General features: G+C 49.3%; 2 protein-coding genes across 5 annotated transcripts in view; one reads left to right on the forward strand and one right to left on the reverse strand.

The window, feature by feature from the left end:
- Positions 1-24,263, forward strand: part of LOC119386937 (uncharacterized) — a 269,999-nt gene that overhangs the window by 56,869 nt on the left and 188,867 nt on the right. The window lies entirely within an intron of this gene.
- LOC119386934 (acetylcholinesterase) overlaps positions 1-24,263 on the reverse strand; it is a 173,776-nt gene that overhangs the window by 37,118 nt on the left and 112,395 nt on the right. For 3 of the 4 annotated variants that reach the window (XR_007415382.1, XM_037654227.2, XM_037654225.2), the window contains exons 2-3: positions 14,106-14,901; positions 12,472-13,247 (exon numbers count right to left, since the gene is read on the reverse strand). Coding sequence is in view for 3 of the 4 variants with exons in the window: in XM_037654225.2 (XP_037510153.1) it covers positions 12,472-13,247; positions 14,106-14,901 (1,572 nt within the window). In the remaining variant the exon portion in view is untranslated. Of the gene's footprint in view, positions 1-12,471; positions 13,248-14,105; positions 14,902-16,284; positions 16,367-24,263 lie in introns of those variants that run through there. The other variant, XM_049413312.1, reaches the window with a different exon arrangement.

Consider the following 24,263-nt stretch of genomic DNA (forward strand, 5'->3'; position numbering starts at 1 on the left):
CGCATACGAAACAACGGAGGCTGTGTGAAGGCATCGCGTGCTTTCTCACTCTATATTCGCATTTGTACGCCGCTCGTTGCTGGTGCATTATTTTGCGACCGAAAGGACGGAGCTTCCCGAGGAAACCGTCTTTGTGCACGTCATAACGGTCTTAACGTTCGATCGTTCTCTTCTGCCCATCGTTCCTTGCTGCTTTTCACTCTTCTCTTCCCGCACGCCGTTCCATCAAACGCGACTCGAGCTGCTCTACAGCGACGCCAAGGCTTTCCTTCGCTTTGTATAACAAGAGTAATGTACAGACAAATGCACACACAGAGGCATAACCGGGCTGCAGTGTTGTCCGGCCTATCGATTTTCCCGCGGCCTCCCGCGGGGCTAACGAACGTAGAGTACTTTAAAAGCACTTGCTTTAACGACACGCGCCGCCCTGTTTCATCTCCTTTCTCGCTCTGCTCCTTGTGTGCGGCGATTTGGCAGCGCATGCTAATCTCCGGAAGTGCTTTGATCTTATTCGTTCATAATAGCAGTTTGCTCTCATTCCACGCAGGCATCTATCTATCTATCTATCTATCTATCTATCTATCTATCTATCTATCTATCTATCTATCTATCTATCTATCTATCTATCTATCTATCTATCTATCTATCTATCTATCTATCTATCTATCTATCTATCTATCTATCTATCTATCTATCTATCTATCTATCTATCTATCTATCTATCTATCTATCTATCTATCTATCTATCTATCTATCTATCTATCTATCTATCTATCTATCTATCTATCTATCTATCTATCTATCTATCTATCTATCTATCTAATCTATCTATCTATCTATCTATCTATCTATCTATCTATCTATCTATCTATCTATCTATCTATCTATCTATCTATCTATCTATCTATCTATCTATCTATCTATCTATCTATCTATCTATCTATCTATCTATCTATCTATCTATCTATCTATCTACATACATACATACATACATACATACATACATACATACATACATACATACATACATACATACATACATACATACAACACACGCACATACACTCAAAGTGAATGAAACAGCGCCCGCATTGTTTTACGCTGAATAAACAAAAGTGTACAAACGCAGTGCACATACAACGCAAGTGGCCGCAGCGCAAATACAGTGCACGAAGCAAAAAGAAGGGGCGGTGCGTTGAGAAGAAGAAGCGATAAAGTAAGCAGAGACGAGGAAGACTTGAAGTATATAAGTACATAGCGCGGTTGCCGTTGTGACGAATGACGTTGTCGCCTCGATTGGTCCGGTGCCAAACGGCGACAGTACACCGCGACCGCAGGGTGCCCGCTAATAGGACGAACACGAGTGGGAGGGAGAGGACAGTAACAGAGAAAGAGGAGGAGGAGGATGGAGACACGCGCCTTAGGAGGCGACGCCGTGAATGAAAGGACGTTGTTGTTTCGAGCACGGAGCCAAGACAGAAAGAGCGACCGCTGCAATGCACCCGACCACCCTCCTGGGCGAACGCCATTTGTAGCGGCCCAGCTCACGCTTCGGTGACGTGGAAAAGGGCCAGCACCATTCGTCAGCAGCTCCCACCGCCTTCGCTTCTTTATTACACGGTCGGATGAATGCTGCGGACGACCGAGCGGCAATACGCCCCCTCGCCATTCCCCTTTCCAGACCGACGTGTGCTTTAGATACATCGTGTAGCTCTCGTCTGACACCGCAGGCTTTGTCGCTCACACTGCTTCCACCGTCGTTGTTTCTGATGCTGTTCTCCAGTGGAGCGATCGGAAGCCAAGCCTGCTCCGACGCGTATCGCTGTACATACGTTCGTCGACACGGTACCCGATGTGTGGTCTCAATGTGACCTAAGAAGCTAGCGTAGCTTGTCTTAGAGGCGCAATGCTAAAGAGTGAGCGGAGTTGATGGGAACCTATGTAGTCCCAGCTTTTGCTGTTTTGCTAAGTTTTGCAAATTATCCCTTTCTTTCTTCGTCTCTCGTTTCCCTCTTTCTTCTGTCTTTTTTCTCTGTTTATTTTTATTAATTTTTTCTCCGTCTCTTTCTTGCACTTTCTATCTTTCTTCCTCTCTTATCCCTTTCTCTCTCTCTCTCTCTATTTCTCGCTTGCTTCCTCCTCCTTTGTATCCTTTTCTCTCTCTATCTCTCGCTCTATTTCTTTCCCTCTCTTTCATTCTCTCTATTTCCTTCTTTCTCATTCTTTCTGTGCTACGCTTTACTCTCTCCACTCCTCCTTTCCCTTTTACTCACCCTCACTGCCAGTGTGCCTGGATAGCCGAGAGGTTAGGACGCTCGCGTTCGGATAGAGGGTCCGCGGGTGCGAATACCGCCTCGTGAAGAATTTTTTTCGTCAAAAATCTATCTCTTTCTCGTTACTTTTGTCTCTTTCTCTCTTATTCTCTATCTCTCTCTGTCTCTTTCTTTCTCTCTCTCTTTCTGTACTCGTTCCCTCAACCGTCAGGGTTATTACAGGACACGCCGGAGAAATCGGCGCACGTGTTCTGGGAGCGAAGTAGAAGAGGACAAAGATAAAGAAGAGGATGAAGAGAGCGCGTGCAGGTTCATGATGATGATAATTTCTGTTTCCGACAGACAAAATTACGGCGAGCTTCAACAGCTCCACCGTTAAGAATGAATAGGGCAACCAACAGTCGGCCAACACTAGCCCGCACTTAGCCAACAATAGCTAACGCTAGTCAACAGTTCGTCGATACTGGGAACCATTACACAACGCTAACCAAAAAGTGGCTAATCAGGGGGGAAATAACCAGTGTTGCTTTATTCGAGAAAATGCGGCAAATGTCATAGAGCATGTCATGTGATATTTGGCATGCCGTGCATGTTGAGATATCCCAGGTAAAGTAGGTGACTGCAATGATAGCTTGCCATTCGTAGCGTTCGGTCATGTCATGACATTGCATTCATTACCTGAAGTTTGTAATGCGTGCAATCACATTCGTCTGGGCATCATGCTAATGAAAAGACCACGGCGGTTTCACGGCGTTCTCGTAATGTCATTTGTGTCACTCGTGTCGTCATGCAGATGACATTCACGTCGTGAACGATCATTCATGTTGTGAGCTGTCATTCATTGTTGTCATACACGCGGGGCATGTGGAACACATTTTGACATGTTACAAGGTAATGAAACGATCCTGACGGCGTCATGGTGGCAGCTTGTCACGTATGTCACGACGTACATGACATGCATGACATGATTTACATGTTATGACGAGTCATTTATAACTGTCATAAGCTCATGTTAAGCCACGATCATTTTGATATTTATCAAGTTAATGAAACGGGATTTCTGCTCACGCGGACAACGCCGACTTTTCGCTCACTACCAACGCCGCCGACTCCGACACCGGGTTTTCTGCGACACGGGCTCTATAACGCTGTCGCATAAAAATATGCATTTGTTGAGGCACGTGTGCTTCCATTGCCCTCGCTTTAAGATACTGGAGCCGGAATTTATTGCTCGTTATTGGTTCAGTGTGTGCCGAAACTTCCGTGCTTTGTTACCAGGTATTCGCTGAATGAGAACGCAAAAACTCGTTAATATTACGTAAATGAATACTTGAGCAACTTTGTTCAAAAAGCAACGTAATTAACGAATTATTTTAGCGCTTCTCTGTCACTGCTTTGTACTGCTTTTACAAAAAAACCTAGGCACATCCTCAAGATGTGGTTCCGCGCACACACACACTAATACCGCCAGGGTTAGCTTCTCGGAGCTAAAAGCTTTTCTCGCTATAAAAGCGAGCATGCCACTGACACCTGACAACGATGTAAACCAGTGTAGCAAACGAGCCAAGCCAGTGAAGCGTCTACAAGAACAAAAAAAAAAGATCAAGAAAAAAAAAAGGAAGCGACAGACAGGTGTTAAATTATTCAGCCATCGCGTACGGCGAGAACGGCAAAAACGTTGGCAGGGGTGTGACAATGGTGGGCGTCAAAGGGGACCTCGTTAAGCTTGGAGTAAATGAGAGCAAACCTTGGTTGAAGGTGCGAGTGACTGCTGCTGATGCTGCTGATGATGAGGCAGCTGTTTATGCAAGTTGGCCGGCGTACAACGTCGGATATGCGAATGCTGAAATATTGCAGGGAGCCGACGAAAGTGATCAGGAATGGCGACAAGGTATGTTGCCTTGCATCAGGGGCGTAGCTATGCCAGGATAATATCAAGGGGGGGGGGGGAGCGGGTCAGACTTCCCTTTACGTGTGTCCGTGTGTTTTTGTGTGCGTATATAGTACATACGTATGTGTTATATATGCGCATTAAGTGTAAAAATATCCGACGCTTTCGGTGGTGCTTGATAGATTTTAAACTATCGCGAAACTATCGTGATTTTAAACTGTCGAATGCAGGCTACCTTGACACTTGAGAAGAGACATTCACGCCCGAATGTTATTTTCAAGCAGCCGAATGAACTCAGGCGAGACGCGTAAGTTATGGCGACCGCAAATATGTGAACTCTGCAGATTCCTAAATGCCGTATGCGAGAAACACGGCCGTCTGCCCGCGATGCGTCCAACACCGAACTGCAGACTCGTGCGCCGACCACGTTCCTCAAAGCTCCAAATTGCCTCGGGTCCCGCCATGACGCGTCCTTGAATGGCTGCCCCGAAGCACAGAAGGAAAATAGGACCTTGAAGTAAATGGTGCGAGACTGTTAATTTACCTCGTCGGGAAGCTGCCGCTGTATTTATGCTGCCGACGCCGCGTTGGACCTCAGAAAGCGCGGATACTTCTGTGAAGCGTACTTGAGACCAGACGACGTCCACTTCTTTGTTCCCTAGACCGAGTGCGTCTGAGTCGAACTCTGAGGATAAAAATACGACGCAGTACATGAATACAGAGGCACGGCTTGCACTGCCAAAGCTGTAGCCAGAGTAACAGCCAGCGTGTTTATAAATCACGCAGGAGACATTGGCAGAGTTGAACAAAGCGCCGGTTCCCAACAAACTGCCCGTGAAAGATGAGGAAGCTATTACGATGCTTCGGTTTCTTGTTGAAGCCGTTGTAAATGGCTCCGTGAGCTTGGTCGATATTTTAAACAGAAAAGCGCGCACCCTCCTTTTGAGAAAGCTGATAAAGCAGGGCTTCGAGCGAAAGTCGTAGTCAAATGAACGTATGTGGCTTGGAGCTTCACTGGCCATATATAGTAAACGGGAAGCCGTGTTTTGCCTTCTCTCGTAATCTTCTCGTATTTAGCTCTGGTTCCTTCAAGTTTAGTCATTCATGAAACAGCCCCACTGAACGCACTACGACACTGCCGTATCTATGTTAACCTCTCGTTGCCCTTCTTACGTTTAACGAGTAAACTTCACAAAGCCTACCTACCCTGCCTGCATATGGTTCCTTTCATGTATCTGTCCTACGAGATTGCGATATCGAAGTTGTGAATTATCAGTGCGTAAACGTAAACGATATGAATGCGTTGTACTGGATCACAATTCGGAAAGGTATGCGCATCTTATGCAGTATTAGATAATATCATCACCTGCTTCGAAGAAGCCTCACTTCACATTATATCTCACAGGTTACAACGTGCGCGTCAAATTTGCGTCTTAATTTATCGCAGAAACGTACGAATGTAATGACCAGGGAAATAAAAAGTCGTGCAAGAGAGACGACTAGTAGCGATGTCTTATATACTCGAAAAGCTTGGCAGGCTCTGCTTCTTTGCTCAACTTATAGCAGAGCGTCACGAATGCAGTTTGTACTTGAGAACAGACCTACGTGAAAGGATGAAAGGATACTGATGTGGTTGTGTGTATGCCGTGTACAGTAGTGTTGTGTGCTCGTGCGCTGTTTCACTTTACCCCTTTCCTTGTTATATCTTCTCTCTAATCTCTTCTCTCTTGTTATATCCTCTCCTGTTCTCCAAAGTAGGGTAGCAAACCGGCTATTTCTTTTGGTTAACGTCCGCACCTCTGCTCGTTTCCTATCTACCTCCCTCCTCTGTCTCATTATTTTTACTTCAGTCTATGTGGCGGTTGTATTCAGAAACGAACGGACGGACTGCTATCCGTTCAATGCACAAATGGAATACGGTGAAGTGCTTTGCCGTCCACACTGGGCCATGCAATGCTTATATGACAGCGAACGTGTATGTGAGGATAGCGAAGCTCCACCCCTTCTTTGTTATGTGCGAATCGACAGGCAACCCTGTCCGCGAACACGTGCTAGTCGCGCATTCGTTGGGAACCGGCGAGCGAAGCTACCTTGCGAAGCCCTGCAGATGCGCTTCTCCTCAAGGCGCACAGGCAAAACAGGAAGCTTATCCATAACTAAGCTAACACGGGTGGCGTCGTATTCGGAAATTGACGAGTGTATATTGCATCACCGGGTATGTAGACGGCTCTGAAATGCACCGAGACGTGAAAGCTCAGCGCCTCGCGTATTATAATGGCGTAGGCGTTTGTCTTGCCACGATAAGCTCCCGTATGTTTGCGGCGTGCCGAGCGCAGCGCGGGGTGATGTCGCGTTCACGAAGTTTCGCAGCGGTGGCAACAGGGAAAATGTGGGACAGAAATAATTGGACACACACAAACACACACACACACACACACACACACCACACCGCGCGCGCGCGCCGCGCGCTCTAATTACTTTCAAGGAAAACGAGGCGAGGACTCATTAAAAAGAACATAAAAAAAAACTCAGAGAACGTGCATGCGCACACGACATTTAAGGAAGCGCCTCAAAAAAATAGAGGAGCCGTATAGGGTCCCTTGTGCATTCGGCGAAGGCGACTCGAAGGCGAAAGCCGTCTTCTATGCAAGCTTTCTGCACCTCACATGGTTCTGCACTATCCCCGTGGTCGGCCCACCTTTGACCAAGCAACGATGTCATGTGATGACTTCATTATGCGACGTCGCGCTATGTGACGTCATAGTGACGTCATCACTCATGTTGACGCTGACGCCGCGGGACGCCGAAGCCGACAGTCAATCTTCGCCTTTGATGCGGCATCTAAGGCTTTTGCCTTAAAATACAGAGTGTACAACAAATAAGGGTGCGTGTGCACACGACATTTAAGCAGCATCTGAAAAAAAAAAGAAAAAAAGGGGAGGCGTTCTATAGAGGCGGGCGCGTCCTGATTCGGTGACCACCGATGCCATGGAAGCGGGTTTTCTACGGTACCAGCCGCCAACTCCCAGGGTCGATGGTCACACAGCATGTCGTCGATGAGAGGATTTGGCAATGCTAGCGTAAGACGAAATTCGAGACCAGAAACCGCATTATGTATATGTCAATGTCACGTTGCGTTCTCCTCGCTCCTGGCTAGAACGCTGCCAGTTCACTGCCACATAATCGCTGTGATGTCGGGAGTTTCTTTTTATTTAATAAATGTTCCTCCTTTTTATAAGGGTAAAACACATTTCTTCAAACACCTGAAGATAGTGTCGCCTGAGACGATGAAAGATCAGTACATCACCCAGCAAATGCATAACGCTGGCGCCACGCCTCAGGCACGCACTCATTCAACACCGAATTACGGTGCGAGGCCCATGCAAACGCGTTGGCCCCGCCTAATGACTCGCTCATAACATGACTTCCTTCCCTCCCCGCGCACGCTTTATGAATCTTTATTCGGGTGTCGCATGCCGTCCACTCGCGTTCTTAACCGCATTATTTCTCTCTCTCCCTCACGCACTCGTCGGGTTGATTGCATGTGATGAGCATCTCGGCATAATTGCGCACGGGGCCAACCGGCCGTGTCAACAGGAAGTACGCACGACTGCCTCCGTGTTCGCGTACGCTCTGAAGCCTTGGAACAGCGACCCAGCCTCCCCCCCGTGTGCAGCCGTCGCTTGCCTTCCTCGCTCAACGTTTTTTTTTTCTACGTACACGTTTCACTCTCGCTTTCCGCGCGCTCTTTCGCACCCCGTAAAACGCCGACTGACTCTGTTATAGAGCACTCAAGGACCACTATAGCGTGCTCTGTAGCTTTTGTGGCTTCACGCACCTGGACTTCGCGTGCGTTCCGCAATAGGAAAACAACAATGAACGAGAACACAGCTGCTTCGCGTGGTGTGTCTGTTTTCAAAACGCAGATGTATGGGTCTGTGTACCAAGGACAATGCGCACCACATGCAAATGAGGTGTTCTTTCAGCCTTTCTTTCATCATTTCCAAGGAAGAGAGAGAAAGAGAGAGTGGAAAAGAGAGCCGCGATGTCCTTAAAGAGAGTAATAAGGATCGCGGAGAATCTCGTTACTACAATGGGAAGCGGTATACGACTAGCCTAGTTTATCGTCCGGATTGCTTCTCCAGGCTCTGGGTGATGACTATGGTACACAGAGCGATCAAACCCAAATAACGGATGCACTCACGTAAAGGGGCAATGAAAGACACGCGAACCGCGCGGCTCGCTCTTTTCATCGCGCTCTGACCTTGGAGGCAATTAAAAAGATGCTAGAGTGGTCCTTGGTTGTGTCATGGATGATTCTAGTGGCTCTTTATTACCATCCTAGCTACAACCGCTTAAAAGAGATGCGAAACAGCAGAGCGTGTAGGTGCCGCACTGTTCGCGTTTCTTCTATGGCGATAGTACACATGAACTCATAGAGCGTTTCGTTGAGGCCTATTGTCCTCAAGCTGGAACAGTATGCAAGCGGACATACACTGGCTGATAACTGGCTCTCGTTGTGTAGTCTTTACACACCTTGCCGCTCAGTCGTATTCCAGTGAGTAAAGGACTTTTCGCGGTGTTTGTTTATTATCATTCTTTCAGCGCGCTTTCACAAGGAGTATAAGGTCGCGGAACAGTTTCACGAACTCTTTTCGAGTGCATCGAAACCTCGCGGCCCCGATTAGGTTAATTGGCCTCCCACACTCTGGAAAAGCGGGTTGAAAAGAGGCGAGTGTTCGCCATATAGCTGTGTACGTACACCACTCGCGCAAACATGGAGCACGCGCGCGCGCTGCAGTTGTGAATTACGATACACCCCGTCGTCGACGCAGAGCGTTTGAAATGGCGCAGCAGCAACCCGTTCGCGGCCATTTAGTATCGCGGAGGCGGGCCCGGTTTTCAGCGCTGCCAGAAGCGCGGGGTTCGGCGCGCATCGCCCAGAAACACGCGACGACTGGCGAGCTCTGAGTAAACACACATGGCCCCACCCCCTCCACTGGCCGGACTCGGTTCGGTGGCGATGCGCAGCGTTTGCGCCGCGCACGAAGAGTGGAAGAAGACGCCGCGGATGCAATTTCTCCACGCTCCGCCGCCTCACGCAAAATCTGCGGCGTCTTCCAAGAAGGGACGTCGACGGTTCTGCGAGGATGCGCTGGGCGCAGCAGGGTTGCTTTATTACGCTGGGCGGAGGACGTTTATTCTGCTGGAAAAAAAACTTGCGAGTGAGGCGGGCGCTCAACTTTTGAACACGGTCTCGCTCGCCTTGGAAATGGGCGTCGTTGTTGTAAACACGCGCGAGTCCGGTCTTTGAAATCCTCTAATGAAAAGGGGATGATGACGCTGACAATAGGATCGCCGCTGATTCACGTCTCAAGAGGAGAAGGCCGTTTGTCCGAGGCTCGCGTGGTACTTATATACGGTAAACATTTTATGATTGATGATGATGATGATGATAAGAGCCGCGCGCGTGGTGTGGATGTCAGAGCTGGATGGTCGCGATCGTCGATTTCGTTGCTTGCGTAGCTGAAGTTTGACACAGTGGGAGTATACAGTCGAATGAATGAATGAAAAACTTTATTCTAGAAAAGGAATTCTCCCGGCGAAGGTGCAGCCCTCAGTCCAGGGCCCCTATGGCCTTTGCCATCTTACGAGCTCTGTCGATCGGCTTGAGCTGTTCTTCAGGCTTCGAGCAGGACGGCGCAGCCTCCCACTGCTCCGGTGTTGGTGTGTTGGTTTTTTTGGCACCACCTTTGAGTGTTGGCAGGCCCACGTGTCGTGGTAAAGCGTTGTGTATTCCCCGCATAGCGGGCATTTGTTTCTATAGGTTGCCCAGATAGATTTTGCTAAGTAGACTCAGGTTTGGGCATGTATTAATTAGTTTGCAACTGTCTCCAGGCAACCGACTGCTCTGTACTGAAGTCTTTGTGGGGAGGGGGCTAAATCCATCTTAGGGGGTACTAACATTAAAGTATACAGTCGAATGCCGATGAAAATTGCGAGAGAAATTCGGGGAGCCATCCCTGTGCGTAGCGCCACGTGAATACGCACGCACGCACGCACGCACGCACGCACGCACGCACACACACACACACACACACACACACACACACACACACCACACACACACACACACACACACACACACACACACACACACACACACACACACACACACACACACACACACACACACAGCAGTCTAATTTCATGTTCGTCATTGTTGCGTCATTCCCCATTCTTTCACCTGTTGTCATCTCATGTATCTCCTAGCTTACCTGCTTTGACCCTGTGTTCGTAGTCTTCAATGAGAGATAAATGAGAAACTGGCTATTTATTTATGTATAATTTTCTACTGACCCTTTAAAAGCCGTGTTAGGCATAAAAAAACACGCTTATCTGTCTTTGCCGCTCCTTTCTCCCCACTGAAGGTCTGAAAGATCAACAAAGAAAACAGAGTCGTGAAAGCCGAGGTCCAGATAAGCAGCTGGCGTCTGCCTCCGAGGGCAAACCGCTATCAAAAACTGTCGTTTCCAGGAGAGACGAGATGTCACGGATTCTGTGGCCGCACCACGATAAACACAGCCCGCTAGCGAGCGAGCAAACTGCACAATCACAGACTGAGACCACGTTCTTCATTCGTGGCACGTTTGTTGCTGACAGGCCCGTGGCCGGGGGGGAGGGGGGGGGGGGAGGGGCTAGGGCCCGGCCCTCCCCCCCCCCCCCGAAATTTCGGTGAAGTACGTGTTTTTACCAAAAATAAATGATGAAAATAGGTGTTTTTCTCAACTAGTCAAGGTTTTCAGCAAGTGCCCCCCCCCCCCCCCCCATCCCCGAAAAAAATTCCTGGCTACGGGCCTGGCTGCTGACGCAGTCCCAGACATTCGATGACCTAACTGAAGAAGGGTTCCGTTTGTGTAAACAGCACAACTGTTTCTCAGTTATAAAACTTTTGTTTCGATAACGTATAATTTGCTAGAAGCACCTTCTCGAAACACTTCTCTATAGAGTACGCGAACTGCCTCATAATATGGGTCCATATATGTTTGATGACCTCGCCATTTTGCAATAAGCTTGCCGAGTTTGCGAATCACTTAGAACAATTTCTCAAAAGCTGCTCGTACGAACACCTTTAAGTCGTACACCCGCTCTGTTGTGTGTTCGCGAAGGCGTTCATTGTTGAAGCGCGGTTGAAGCGCTGTTGAAATACGGCTGTAACGTTCCCTAGCTTTCACAGTAAAATGCAGCTTTTCGTCTTACACGATATTCGTCGATATGACGGCCATGATGACGTCTATTCATACCCCCTGATGCACCTGAACCTGTCGACGCCCTGGCCAACACCTTTCTCATCGGTGCGATTGTCAGTTGCAGTTGCTGTGTGCAAGACCATAATGCTGTTCCAATGTACCCGTTCTCGTCTGTTACACCCCATTTTTGTTTAATGCAAATGTCAAGCTCAGACACGGTCGGCATTGCAACAATTCTCTTCCAGCCATTTTACTTTTTGCGTTTGGTCAGTTTAGCGTCGCCATTATCGGCAGGCCGTGAACGAAGGTGATCAGAAAATAATCGAATCGAGGGTATTTAATCGCTACATTACACCTATGAAAGCATTCACATTCGCACATCGCGAAATAAACCAGGGTATGTATACGCAACATATCCAATTATCTTGATGGGCCTGCGTGTCACGATTGGTGAATCGCTTCTTTCAACCAAACGGCCGTTTTTGTTAAGCGCGACGTTTACTGCACTGAAGCACCGCGATAGCTAGTGGTTTCAACGTGTGCCACGCTGTCAAGAAAACGCACAGGCAATATCAAAGTGCGAAAAGGCGCCTGTCATGCATGCAATGATGTAAGTACAAGCCTAAACTATATTGGCTTCTCTGCTGAACATTGCTTTTTTATTAAAAATGGATGACAGTAGCTTTCACAGATGAAACCTTTAGCGCGCTCATCCCGCTTCATAAATAAATGGGATTTCTTGACGGGAAGGGAGAAGCGATCCCAATTAAAAAGGAATGGATGAAATCCCATACTTTTTGAGAACAGTACATGGGCTACACTGCCTCGCGTTCGTGCTTACAAGACACTGTTGAAAGCAGTTCCTGTGTTATGACAGCAATTCCAACGACCCCCGTGACAAAGCAAATAACGTTCACACAACTCAACATCCAGAGAACAGGACTCTCAGGAACGGCATGAAAAATTAAGCTCACAGACAAGCGACATAAGCGTGGCGAAGGCGCGGAGTATACCTCGAGCACTTTTGACAAAGCTAACGATGGAAAATGGCACTCACCCTGTCTTCGCGAAGTTTGCCCAGTAGCGCATCATGCGTCGGCTGAGCGCTTGCTCGTCCGGCCGGTAGCCGAGCGACTTGTTGAGCGGCTCGCCGAACAGGAAGGCGATCTCCTCGCCGTGAATGACGCCCATCCACTGCGGCCAGGCGCTCACCGACGACCTGTGCGTGAAGTAGTACGCGTACACCTGCGACCCCGCGAGCGCGTACTGGTGCGCCCACTCCACCACCGAGCACGTGAAGTGGTAGTCGCCCACTATCTTGTCCACGGCGTCCCGGTTCTTGATTGGGTCCTCCGGGTTCAGCCAGTCCGTGTACTGGAACATGATCGCCTGCTGCGCGAGCTCGCCCACCAGCGGGTTCAGCTCGCGCACGGCGCGCACAAAGTCCTCGCGACCCAGGTAGACCGACTCGTCGCGTCGGAACAGCTCGGTCAGGTAGTAGATGAGGAAGTAGGTGCCTTCGTCGCGGTTCGAGCCCAGCAGCAGGTTGGTCTTCTTGAAGTTGCGCGCCGCCAGCGACTCCTGCGGTGACTCGTCCAGGAAGGCGCCGTCCACGACCGGCACGAAGGGGAACTCGACCACGCCGAAGTTGCCCGTCTCGCTGTTCACGATCATCTCGGGGTCCTGCTCGCGCAGGCACGCCAGCATGGCCTCCAGTTGGTGCTCGTCGTGCGGGCAGTGCAGCGTCTCGGCCAGCCGGAGAGCCGACTGCAGCGCCGTGTGCCGGTCGTGCACGCCCCACGGGGCGATGGCCGTGCCACTTTGGAGGATTGCCTGCGCGTTCCAAGGAAGCGAACAAGCTCAGAAGGCTGGCCCGGTACCGTACTGAGACTGCGCATGTTTTGCGTTCTCAACGTGTCACTCAGTAGCCGTAGTTCCTGGAGACCCATAAGTCCTGTCTGTCTAGTAAAGACGTGAATTACGGCATATCATGGCGGGTACGCGCATGCAGCTCTCATAATGTACTGCGTACTGAAACAGGCCTCACGAGCTACGAAGGAAATGACCGGCTACATAACACGCATACAGTGTAACAATGACTTCTTAGGATTATTGCAAGGCATACAGAAGACCAATAACCGACTCTTGCGCTCTTTAAGACATGTAATAATTACGTGACACAAAATATTGAACGGCCCACACGCAGGCTTACTTTGTCCAGCGGGTTCCCTTCAGTGAGACAGCAAATACACAATCCGTGCCTGATATTAAAAACGGTGGCTGCTGTCTGATCCAGTGATCGGAATTGTTGTAGAGTTAAAATATGCCTTTTTTCAATATGCAAGTGCACACCACTTCGTCACGATATTTACTCCTCGGATGACATTACATCTTCATCACACGAGAGCACAAACTCACAGAGGCCTTTAATCGAGAACTGCTCCCAAAAACAATGCAAAAGTTTATAGAAAACGAGAAACAGCGCGAGTTGCAGGACAACAGAAGAAAGACGGGCTCAGCACTGCCGTCTCTGTTCTGTTGTTAGCGGCCCACGGATGGAGACGGACTAAGCAGCGCTTAGTCTCTGTCCTGTTGTCCTTTGGTTCGCGCGGTTTCTCGTTTTCTACGGTCCTGCACCAACCAGCTCATATAAGAATTACAATGCAATAGCGTCCCTAAACATGTCCGTACCTGCGAGAAGAGGTCCCTGGAGAGGGGCGAGAGCAGGTGCATGCTGGCGCTGACTGCGCCGGCGCTCTCGCCGAACAGGGTGACGTTGCGCGGGTTGCCGCCGAACGCGGCGATGTTTTCCTGCACCCACTGCAGCGCCATGAGCTGGTCGAAGAGGCCCGCGTTGCCCGGCACCTCCGGGTGGTCGAGGCAGAGGAAGCCCAGCGAGGCGACGCGGTAGTTCATGGACACCAGCACGACGCGCTCTTCGGCCACCAGCGTGCGGCCGTCGTACACGTCCAGCGTCGAGGTGCCGCTGTAGAATCCGCCGCCGTAGATCCACACCAGCACGGCGGCCGGTTGGCTGGCGTTGGGCCGAGGCCGGGGGACCCACACGTTCAGCGTCAGGCAGTCTTCGCTCATGTTGGTGTTTGCGTTCCACATGAGGCTGCCGCGGAAGTCGCCGAAGAAGGTGTCCACCGTCTGGAAGCACGACTTGGGCTTCACGGTGGCGTCCAGGACGCCCTTCCACGGGTCGTTGGGCTTTGGGTGCCGGAACCGGTAGCGGCCCACGGGCGGCTTTGCGTACGGGATGCCGTAGAAGACGTCGACCGGCTTGCCCGTGGGTGACTCGGTGGCCAGTCCGCGGACGGGGCCCTTGGCCGTGTGCACCAGCAGCGGGTCGGGCCGGTGGTGCTGTTGCTGTTGGTGCTGGTGGCCCTTGCGCGCCGCGACCGGCCGCACGGGCACCCCGGCCACGAGCAGCAGCAGCATCGCCAGTGACGTCGGGGCACACACCATGGCGCCTGCTGCCAGCCTGCGTGCACGTTGGGCGCATATGAGTACGCTTACTAGAGCACTCTACCACGTAGTAAACTGTTGCTGTATGCACTCAAACTTGGGAGCCGGCACACGAGCTGCGCACTCACTATGAAAGCACTTCCCCACGCTTGCGGGCCACGAGTCTTAAGGAAACTTTGTGAATGGTGTAATATGTGTGTGTGTGTGTGTGTGTGTGTGTGTGTGTGTGTGTGTGTGTGTGTGTGTGTGTGTGTGTTTGTGTGCGGCTGTTTGTGATGTGTTTATCAGTGTATATATCATCATCATCACCCAGCACCTGGAGTAGCATGTCAGGCGAATAGCCAGGCTAACATATCCAGCATTTCCATTAAAACATTTATTTCTTTCTCTCTCTTTTCCCCATGTTTATTATGTCTCATGAAGAAAACAGTGTCCAATTCGCTAAAGAGGAAATCAGAAAAAGGACAGGACAACGATCGGCGGTTCTTTAAGGACCGGGGATCTCTCGCTTATTTGCGTTGTGCATATTATTCCGCACCACAGGTGCTGTAAATTATTGTCTGACGCACCAACGATATGGCCACCGAATACAACACATGGAAGAGCACGTTTAACATTAAAATAGCTGAGAAGGAAAGTGCACACAGTAAATTATTCTATTATCAGCACATAAATGTAGCATGTATTATGTACGTCCAGCTGTTCGCAATATTACATGATTGGAAAAAAAAAAAGGCGAAATTCGCACTAAGCCGCGCAAAGCTTAAAACAGCGAAACTGGACTATTCTGAAGAATAATCTGGTTGCTTCTAGGTTGTTTCTAGGCCTTAGCTAGGTGATGCAGGTTGTTTCTAGGTTGTTTCTCGGTCATTGCTAGGCTTTAGCTAGCTGATGCTAGGTTGTTTCTACGTTGATTCTCAGCACGGAGAGGTTCGAGTTAAACCACACACAGTCGCAGACACAACACGGATGTCCAAACTCCAGAGACATGCAGAAACTCGCGCTGAAACAGAGCGCTCGCAGCTCTCATAGATCTACCGGCATGTCATCATTGGCATAGGCCTTCCATCGCTTCGAGGTCTTCTCGCAGCCGCCGATGCCTTTCCCGATAGGCCGCACAAATTTGTGTGGCGCACACCCGTTTGTTGGGCTTACTGTTGTCTTCTTCATTTTTAGTGGACCAGTGTTGAGTAGTGGGATTTACCCATTTCCTATGGCACATAGCTGATAGGCCACACAGGATAGGCCGCACAAATTAGGGCTGCCTTAAACAGTTTTGCTGTTAAAAGAAAAGACGCGGGAGGAGCGTTGAGGAGGATTATATTTTCGAGCGGTAATTATAACTCGTCTTCCGTCGCGAGATACACCAAGAACAGCAAATAAAGACGCGTAAGTATACCTTACCGTTTAAGCGAACGCCTCGTCACAAAATGTCCATCGCGTAACCACGCTCGCCGCGCCAGAACGAGGCACCACCGTGACAACCGGTCCACTACACACACACACACGCACCCGAGACGTTCCGGAAGCCCTTCTCGCACACTCGCTCACACTCGTGTCAAAGCTGCCTGGGTTTCGTTCTAGGCGTCGTACATCTCTCTCCTCCATGCGCGGCCGGCCACGCGATTTCTCGCCGTCGGCGAAAAGAGAAAGTGCACGCGCGGCCGCGGGATCGCCCTCTGACACGACGGCGCGCCGTGGGGCTGGCCCAAACAACGAACGCGACGGTCGACACCCCTCGCCCTCTTGTCCCTAGGCGTCGCCACGCATGTATGGAAGCCGCTGGAGGCGAGGCGCCCACTCATGAGTTTGAATTGGACACTTCCGCGTCATCGACGCCACACGCGCAGCAGCGGGACATCTGACGCATGGCGTGCGACGACGACGGAAGAAAACAGTCGCTTCGCTCGTGTACGGACCTTTCTATTTTGGGCGACGATGTGTACGCCTCCCACCCCCAAATGGCACGCTCAGAGCCAATACGAGCAGAAAGATTTAGTTTTCGAGAGTTATTTCTTTCCGGCTTAATGCCGTTGAAAGCCCTGTACTAGAGCACTGCACGGGCCCGGATTTTCGGCCCGGGCCCGGCCCCATCCCGGCACTCGTTGAAGTTTACCCGCCCGGACCCGGCCAGGTGGCTCAAAAGCGAGACCCGGGCCCGGACCGAACCCGAGAAAAAATTTCACCTACCCGGCCCGGCCCGGCCCAACCGCAGGTCGGCCCGACAGGGGCCCAAGACAATAATCTAGGTGGTGTTGCCCGAACATGACATCGACAGCAAGGCGTTTCTAGTAACAAATATCCACGTTTTGTTGGCGCATCTAGGCTAACAAGTATGCTTTAATCTACGGTTATGCCTTGTACAAAAGCGCCTCACTGTGGTAACAGTTGACCGAACATACTGGGTACGATGAATGGTCATTCGGCGCCGGTATACTGTGTTTGTTTTTTCTACAAATACAATGGGAATAATCAAGAGCGTTTGGTAGCAGATATAGTCGCAGGAAAAGTGATTTGCAGCATGAGTTCAGTTTTCAACAGAGAGCGCAGTAAGAACAGAGGAGACCGAACAGAACGCTTTCTTCACTTTGCTTTTATTGTGCTCTCTATTATATTTTAAAGCATGCACCATGAACCCAATCGTGCAACATTCTGATGATATACTACCTGTCTTCTGGATAGTAGCATCTTGCCACGGCAAGAGATATAGACAAAAACAAAACAAAAACAATTCACTACGTTTTTTTTGTGATACGCTAACCTAGATAAAAATTATAAACAACTCCGTCCACAACGTGTAACTTTTCGAAATACGTATACACAGCCGAAAGGACAAAAAAAGGTATTTGTTATAGAATTATTTCTTTATATCGCACCACTACTAGTACATATAGTGCATATAGTGTTTTCGGAGTTTATTTTTTTTAATTCGGTGGGTGTTTATCGGAACTTATTTCTGGCAGAAATTCGGCGTTTATCAGAGTTTATTTCTCGTAAATTTCCAATTCTCCGAAATTCGGAGTTAATTTTGCACTATTCTCTCCTTATACCGTTTGAAAGCCCTCTATTGCTACAAGTGTCATTGGTCGTATGCTAGTGAAGAAACGAGGGGCCGAATTCACAAACTTCTGTTTCGTAAGTGCCTCCGGCTTCGCTAATGATATGTTGCGCATCATGATTGCTTGGAATATTCTCTTAGGAAAGTTTTTAGCGTTAGACATTTTTGTGAATATAGCCCAGATAACTGAAGCTAATGTAACTCTGGAGTTCTGAAGAAACAAAAGCGTGATAGGTTAATGAAGTATGGTTTAGTGACAGTTAATTTAGGATGGTGTTCTTCGACCCTGATCTAAAGCTGAACGCGTGAGCGATTCTCTTCCTATCAAGATGCAGCTGCCCGGAATCGAACCCGCCGCCTCGAGTTCAGCATTGCAAACTGTAGTAGTTGGTGGGATACTGCGACATATGAAGTGGCGAGAGCGGGCGACTTATTAGGGAACCTTAAAGGGCCCCTAAACCACCCAGATGTCGAAATTTTAGTTTTGGGGTTGCAGTTGTGCACGAGTCTACAACGAACACGTATAGCCGCTATGATTTTTCGAAACGGGGCGGAGTTACACGCGTCTGATGATTCAAAAGAGGCCCTCGCTCGTTTCGCTCTTTCCTTCGCTATGCTCCGTCCATCGGCTCGTCTCTCCTCCTGGCCGAGTGCTCCTCTTCACCGTGCGAGGAGGAAAAGCGGCGAGCGCACCTACCTGCGAGCAGACAAGCAGCTTCTTTTTGTACATGACATGAGCAGACGACAATGTTGACGTCACGGCGAACGCTGAGGATTACCGAAAGGTCCGGAGAGAAGGGATTGTTTCTTGAAATTTGTGGAGTGCCCGCGGTTTGTAGCACTGCCGCTTTGACATTAAGAGGGTGTTGAGGCGAGCTCGTTGGTACGGATCCATTAGAAGCGCCCGTCCAGCGCCCGTCCTCGTTTTCGTTCTAAGTGTTTGTGTTCTTTAAGCGCTGCATTCTAATGGCTTTGACATTGTTGATCGTGACGGCATTCTGAACCCGACGCACGCGTTTACCTGAAATGTTAAAAAAAATCACAGCATATCCACGTGGTGAATGATGATGAGTGGGGCGAAGCGAACTCGCGCTGGAGCACGGCGATGGCTTGGCGCGAGCGTGGTCCTTCTTGATGGAATAATTGTGACTAGATAGTTTGAGAACCACAATCTGTGCACACACCGCAACTATGGCCGAACTGTTATCAAGGAAGTCCCGCTGGAAGCGCGCGTCCGGCGCCTTCGGGCAGAGCCCCCTGATGCGTTTTGCAGCCACCTTCACGTGCTCGCACAGCCTCGTGCTCTACCAGCCGGTACGCGCGCTTTCTCGCCGCTCACGGTCCTTCACATTTTTAGATCCGATTCGCCGCCGCAGCCATGCAGCTTCGGCCTCGCGGGCTCCAACGGGCGGGTCTTCGCGCCGCAGCCGTGCAGCTTGTCGAGCAGCTTCGGCCTGCGGGCTCGAACGGCGGGGTCTTCTCGCCGCAGCCGTGCAGCTTGTCGAGCAGCTTCGGCTTCGCGGGCTCGAACGGCGGAATCTGCTTCGCGGCGTCGACGTGCAGCTTCGGTCTCGCGGGCTCTCACCTCAGGATTTCTGTCTGCGAGCGCGCGCTGCCGCAGCCTTCCGTGCCCTCCGTTCCGCAGCCTTGTCTTCCATCTGGCGACGCCGAGCTGAAGAGAAAGCGTGCCAATCGGGAGCCTCATGGCGCGTTACTTCTGAAATGTTGTCTTCGGGTGTCGTTGAAAACACGAGACGTAGTAAAGAAGAAAGAACGCCACACAGGCGAACACGCACGAGAGTGTCACTCCGTCAACGTCGTCTCTTCTTCTACTGCATACCCAGAAACGCGCGCAGTAAAGAAGAAAGAATGCCACACAGGCGAACACGCACGAAAGTCTCACTCGTCAACGTCGTCTTCTTCTTCTACTGCATACCAGAACGCGCGCTTCTCACGAGCTAGAGGTGGCTACTACAACGCTACAAACGGAGGATGGACAGACCCACGGCATAAGGAGCTTCGCCCCTAAAAAAAATATCGGAGGTGGTTTAGGGGCCCTTTCAAGGGTATGTGCATCCTTATGACATGCAATCTTCAGGGATTATTCTTTTTTCTTGCACTTGCAGCGGTTCCAATATCCAAGCTGCACTACCGAAGCAGCAATCCCGGCCTTGGCAGCCACATTTCTATGTAGGCAAATTGCTAGAGGCCCGTGTACTTAGACTTACGTGCACGCGTACGTTAAAGAACCCCAGCTGGTCGAAATATTCCGAAGCGTTCCACTACGGCGTCTCTCATGATCAAATCGTGGTTTTGGGACGTAGAACCCCAACAGATTATTATTGACTGGAAAGCAGACGATGAGCGCAGAAACGCGTCTTTCATGACGAATGCTGACCAACTCGGCCAACTTTCACGTTGTTCTAAGCTTCTGGGAGTATATTATATACACGGTGTCGCTTCGCTACTTTTATCGCTCTCTTCGCCCGCCCTCCCTCTGTTGTAATTATTTTATTCGTTTCGGACATCAGCGGGTGATCTGCTGGTCGTCGTCGCGGGGACGTACAACAACGACGGCCGATTTGTCCGGCGAGCAATCAGGCTGATTGCTTCCTTGGATTCTGCGCACGTTACTCCGCAGGGCCCGTTGAGTGGCCGCACCCAGCGTATTCCGCACGCTCAAGTGCGTACAGACTCGGGTGCCGTGCAGTGGCGTATGCGCGGCCGGAAAGGCGTACGTAGCAGATATACAAATAGCGGTGGTCAATCGCGTATGTAGCGCGTGTACTGTGCATCAGCAACTGAGAGCTTCAAATAGTTAAAACGCAGAAGTCCTTAATAATAGGGTTGACATATGCTCTGTGTTTGCTACGTGTGATGTCGTTCGTAAAATTGACGCGGTTCCGTTCTGGGACACCTCTAAATTAAAACGCCTTTTATTATTATACTGAATCGTACAGGCCTTTTGTAGGGGCTTCAATTACGAAAACAACTTATTTGAGACAACTTCAAGATGAAGGTGCTGCCGCAGACTTCTTTCTTTCTTTCTTTCTTTCTTTCTTTCTTTCTTTCTTTCTTTCTTTCTTTCTTTCTTTCTTTCTTTCTTTCTTTCTTTCTTTCTTTCTTTCTTTCTTTCTTTCTTTCTTTCTTTCTTTCTTAGGTGCTGCCGCAAACTTTCTTTCTTTCTTTCTTTCTTTCTTTCTTTCTTTCTTTCTTTCTTTCCATCGGTTGAGCAGCATGTACCATCGCCCTAAGAAAGAAAGAGAGAATCGTGAGCCTTATTTACACGTGGCTACAACACCCCGTGTCATTACAGCGTTACTTCCGTACATTTTTTTTTTACCCGTCATTTGACGCCATCAACTCGCGGAAGCCAGAGTCGTCGACCCAGTACGCCTGGTGAGCGCGGTGGCTGTGCGCCTTTCCAAGTGTCTTAGGCGACGCGCACGGCCTACTAAAAAGAAATATGGTTCATTCCTTTTTTTGTCACAGGAATCTGTTTGCAATCCGAATAGTAGCCGCAGTGGTAGCCGCAATAGTAGCCGCAGCTAGCAGCCGCGGCGTAAAGAAAGTGCGAGTGCAGAAATTTGCGTGCTGTCTATTAGTAAAGTGGACTGCACGCACAGATCGCCCTCTAGGAATCTACAGACGGCGAAAGTACTTCAGAACTTCGTCCTTGATTGGACTAGGTCACTCTAACTGAACACTCGGATGATGCACGACGCGATATGTCTTCTGGGTGAGTCTACTTGCCACTCGACAGTTCGGGTCGCGCGACCGGGTCACGCGACCAAACGTCATGCATGACGTCACACCACAGCTGTACAATTTGAATGATGGGTACGGAATTGTTTTTTTTAATTTAGCGTATGTTGCTTTGAAACACTACCATCTCGATTTGCGTGGACCAGAAGTGCAGCGCACAGGTAACTTATTTATTTACTTATTTATACTTTTATTTACTTATCGATACATTTATTTAGTTATCTGCATTTTTCTGTTGATTGGAGCAGCGGTGAGTAGTGCCGTTTGTCCAATTTGTGTGGCACGTGCAGTCACGCCCATTGTGAGTTGCGGCATGTTGTCCGTGCTGAAAATGGCGCCAACTCTGTGAAAAGACACCGACATAGCACAAACTTGGTGAATTAAACACATTCAATTATTAGTACGTTCTGAAGCAATTTAACGTTTGCTGGTGTCATTGTTCAGGCTTTGGGTCAGCTTAACCACGGCCACCGCGTTTCAACTCATATCGAGTGGGACTGTACGGCCGCGCTCAATATGACTTGCAACACGGGAGCTTGTGGCCTCACGAGTTTAAAGATTTCGCATTCCTTCCACTAGCCCTTATTTCTACAACTAAACGCTGTTCTCTCACTGGGGGATGTTCCCAAATAAGAAAATAATATTAAGTTGCAGAAATGAAGCAACTTGAAGCCGTGCGCAATGATTAAACTCGTGAGGCCACGCGCTGCCGTGTTGCAAGTCATACTGAGCGCGACTGTACCTGCGAGGGTTTTCTGTTGTGTAGAAAGAGGAAGAAAAAAAAAACAAAGATAAAATTCTGGCAGGCATGTTCGGGGCTCCGCTGGGGGTAATTAACTGTTGAGCAGGTTCGCGTGTTACGAACTGCCTAGTTATATACGTCTTCGCTGTAAAAAGAAAATATTCCTGCGTATGATGGTTTAGGCGCACGTTAAAGAGCCCCAGGTGGTTAAAATTAATCCGGACTACCTCACTAGGGCGTGCGTCATACGATGTCGTGATTTTGGCACGTAAACCTCACAGATGAATACAAGAAATTACGTGGCCCGTACGGACACATGCAACACACTTCTTGCGCATTTCAGCCAGAAAAACATATTATATATATATACTATATTCTATATTTATATATATATATATAATATTATATATATATATCTATATATATATATCTATATAATATATAAGCCCATGGTAAAGGCAATAAATACTAACAATACAATATCCTAATTAAAGAATGCGCGAAATTATATGTACGTATATATACACGGGTGTTTTCAGCTAAAAAGCACGCAAGTATTAAAAATTAACATAGGTGCTACGCATCTCCAATTAGCGCTGTATGTGTCTGGAGCCATATAGAGCACGTCAGAATATTTTTCCCAATCCGCCAAGCTCCGGTAATAACAAAGATTGCTTAATGACTTTTTAATAGTAACTCTAGAGAACTCGGGTGGTACGTCGGAGGCTTTCTTTTCCCGTAGCATCTGTCCTTGAGCATCCTCAGGAAATGCGGTAGTGGGTGCGGTGTGACTTGTGGGTGGGTTTGCCAAATCGCCTTTGACACATGGTCCGGCAAAGCGGCCCGAGGCCCCACTGAACACGTAATCCGCACAGATGCGGAGGCAGCAGATGGTGAATACTATCCGAGAGTGCGTAGACCGAGTACACTCGTCGTATATCGTGGATAGCTTGCGTCGAGTCCGTAGCTCTTATACCTCCGTGTGGGTCAGACCTCCTGGTGGTTTACCCGCCGAGAGGAGGTTACTTGTTGCGGAGGGCTTCGTGTTGGGTTGCACTTACCCCATCCGTGACCACCCTTTGGGCGCAAAAGTACCGCGGCCCGTATGGTACATCGTGCCCATTTTGCGACGCTCCAATCAGCGATGTAACTGTCACACACCTATTTGTGGACATGCACGTGTCTACAATTAAGCCGTCGTCGTCACCTACGTGCAACAGGCCTCAGGCCTGGCCGACCACCCGACCTTGACCGCTGGATTAGTGGACCTCACCACCGCTCGTTACTGGACTTCATACACGAAGCAAATTTATATGTGTATTCCTGAATAAATATTATGCCTAAGGGCAGACTTTCGAAAAAAAAAAAAAAACTCTAGAGAAAAGTTTTCACTACAAAAGTTTTAGCGCTTGTTCAGAAACATCGAATTTTTTAATCTATGCTAACATAATTCCCCTGCTTAACATTTTTCCGGCCTTTCTTTAAACGCGCGAATTATAAAAAATAGCGCGTGACTGCCGCCTAACGCGCGGCGCTTTTAGTGCCCTCAAATGTAAGTTGAACGAATTATCAAAGGCTGCTCCGCGCACGAAGGTCGATTGAGCAGGCTGCCGGTGCCTGCGAATGGACGCTAAATGATGATAGAGGCGTACCATCCAAAAAAAAAAAAAAAGAAAGATCTACGAAAGAGCGGCCGTCACGTGTGAGTGCATCTTTTATCTCGGTCCTGCACCACGCTGTCACCCTTGCCACCTTTCGATGTGTTTATTCATTGGTGCGAAAAAAAAAAAATGCCTACCCTACATCAAATGCT

The sequence above is a fragment of the Rhipicephalus sanguineus genome, chromosome 3 (genome assembly GCF_013339695.2).
Source record: "Rhipicephalus sanguineus isolate Rsan-2018 chromosome 3, BIME_Rsan_1.4, whole genome shotgun sequence".
NCBI classification, from domain to species: domain Eukaryota; kingdom Metazoa; phylum Arthropoda; class Arachnida; order Ixodida; family Ixodidae; genus Rhipicephalus; species Rhipicephalus sanguineus.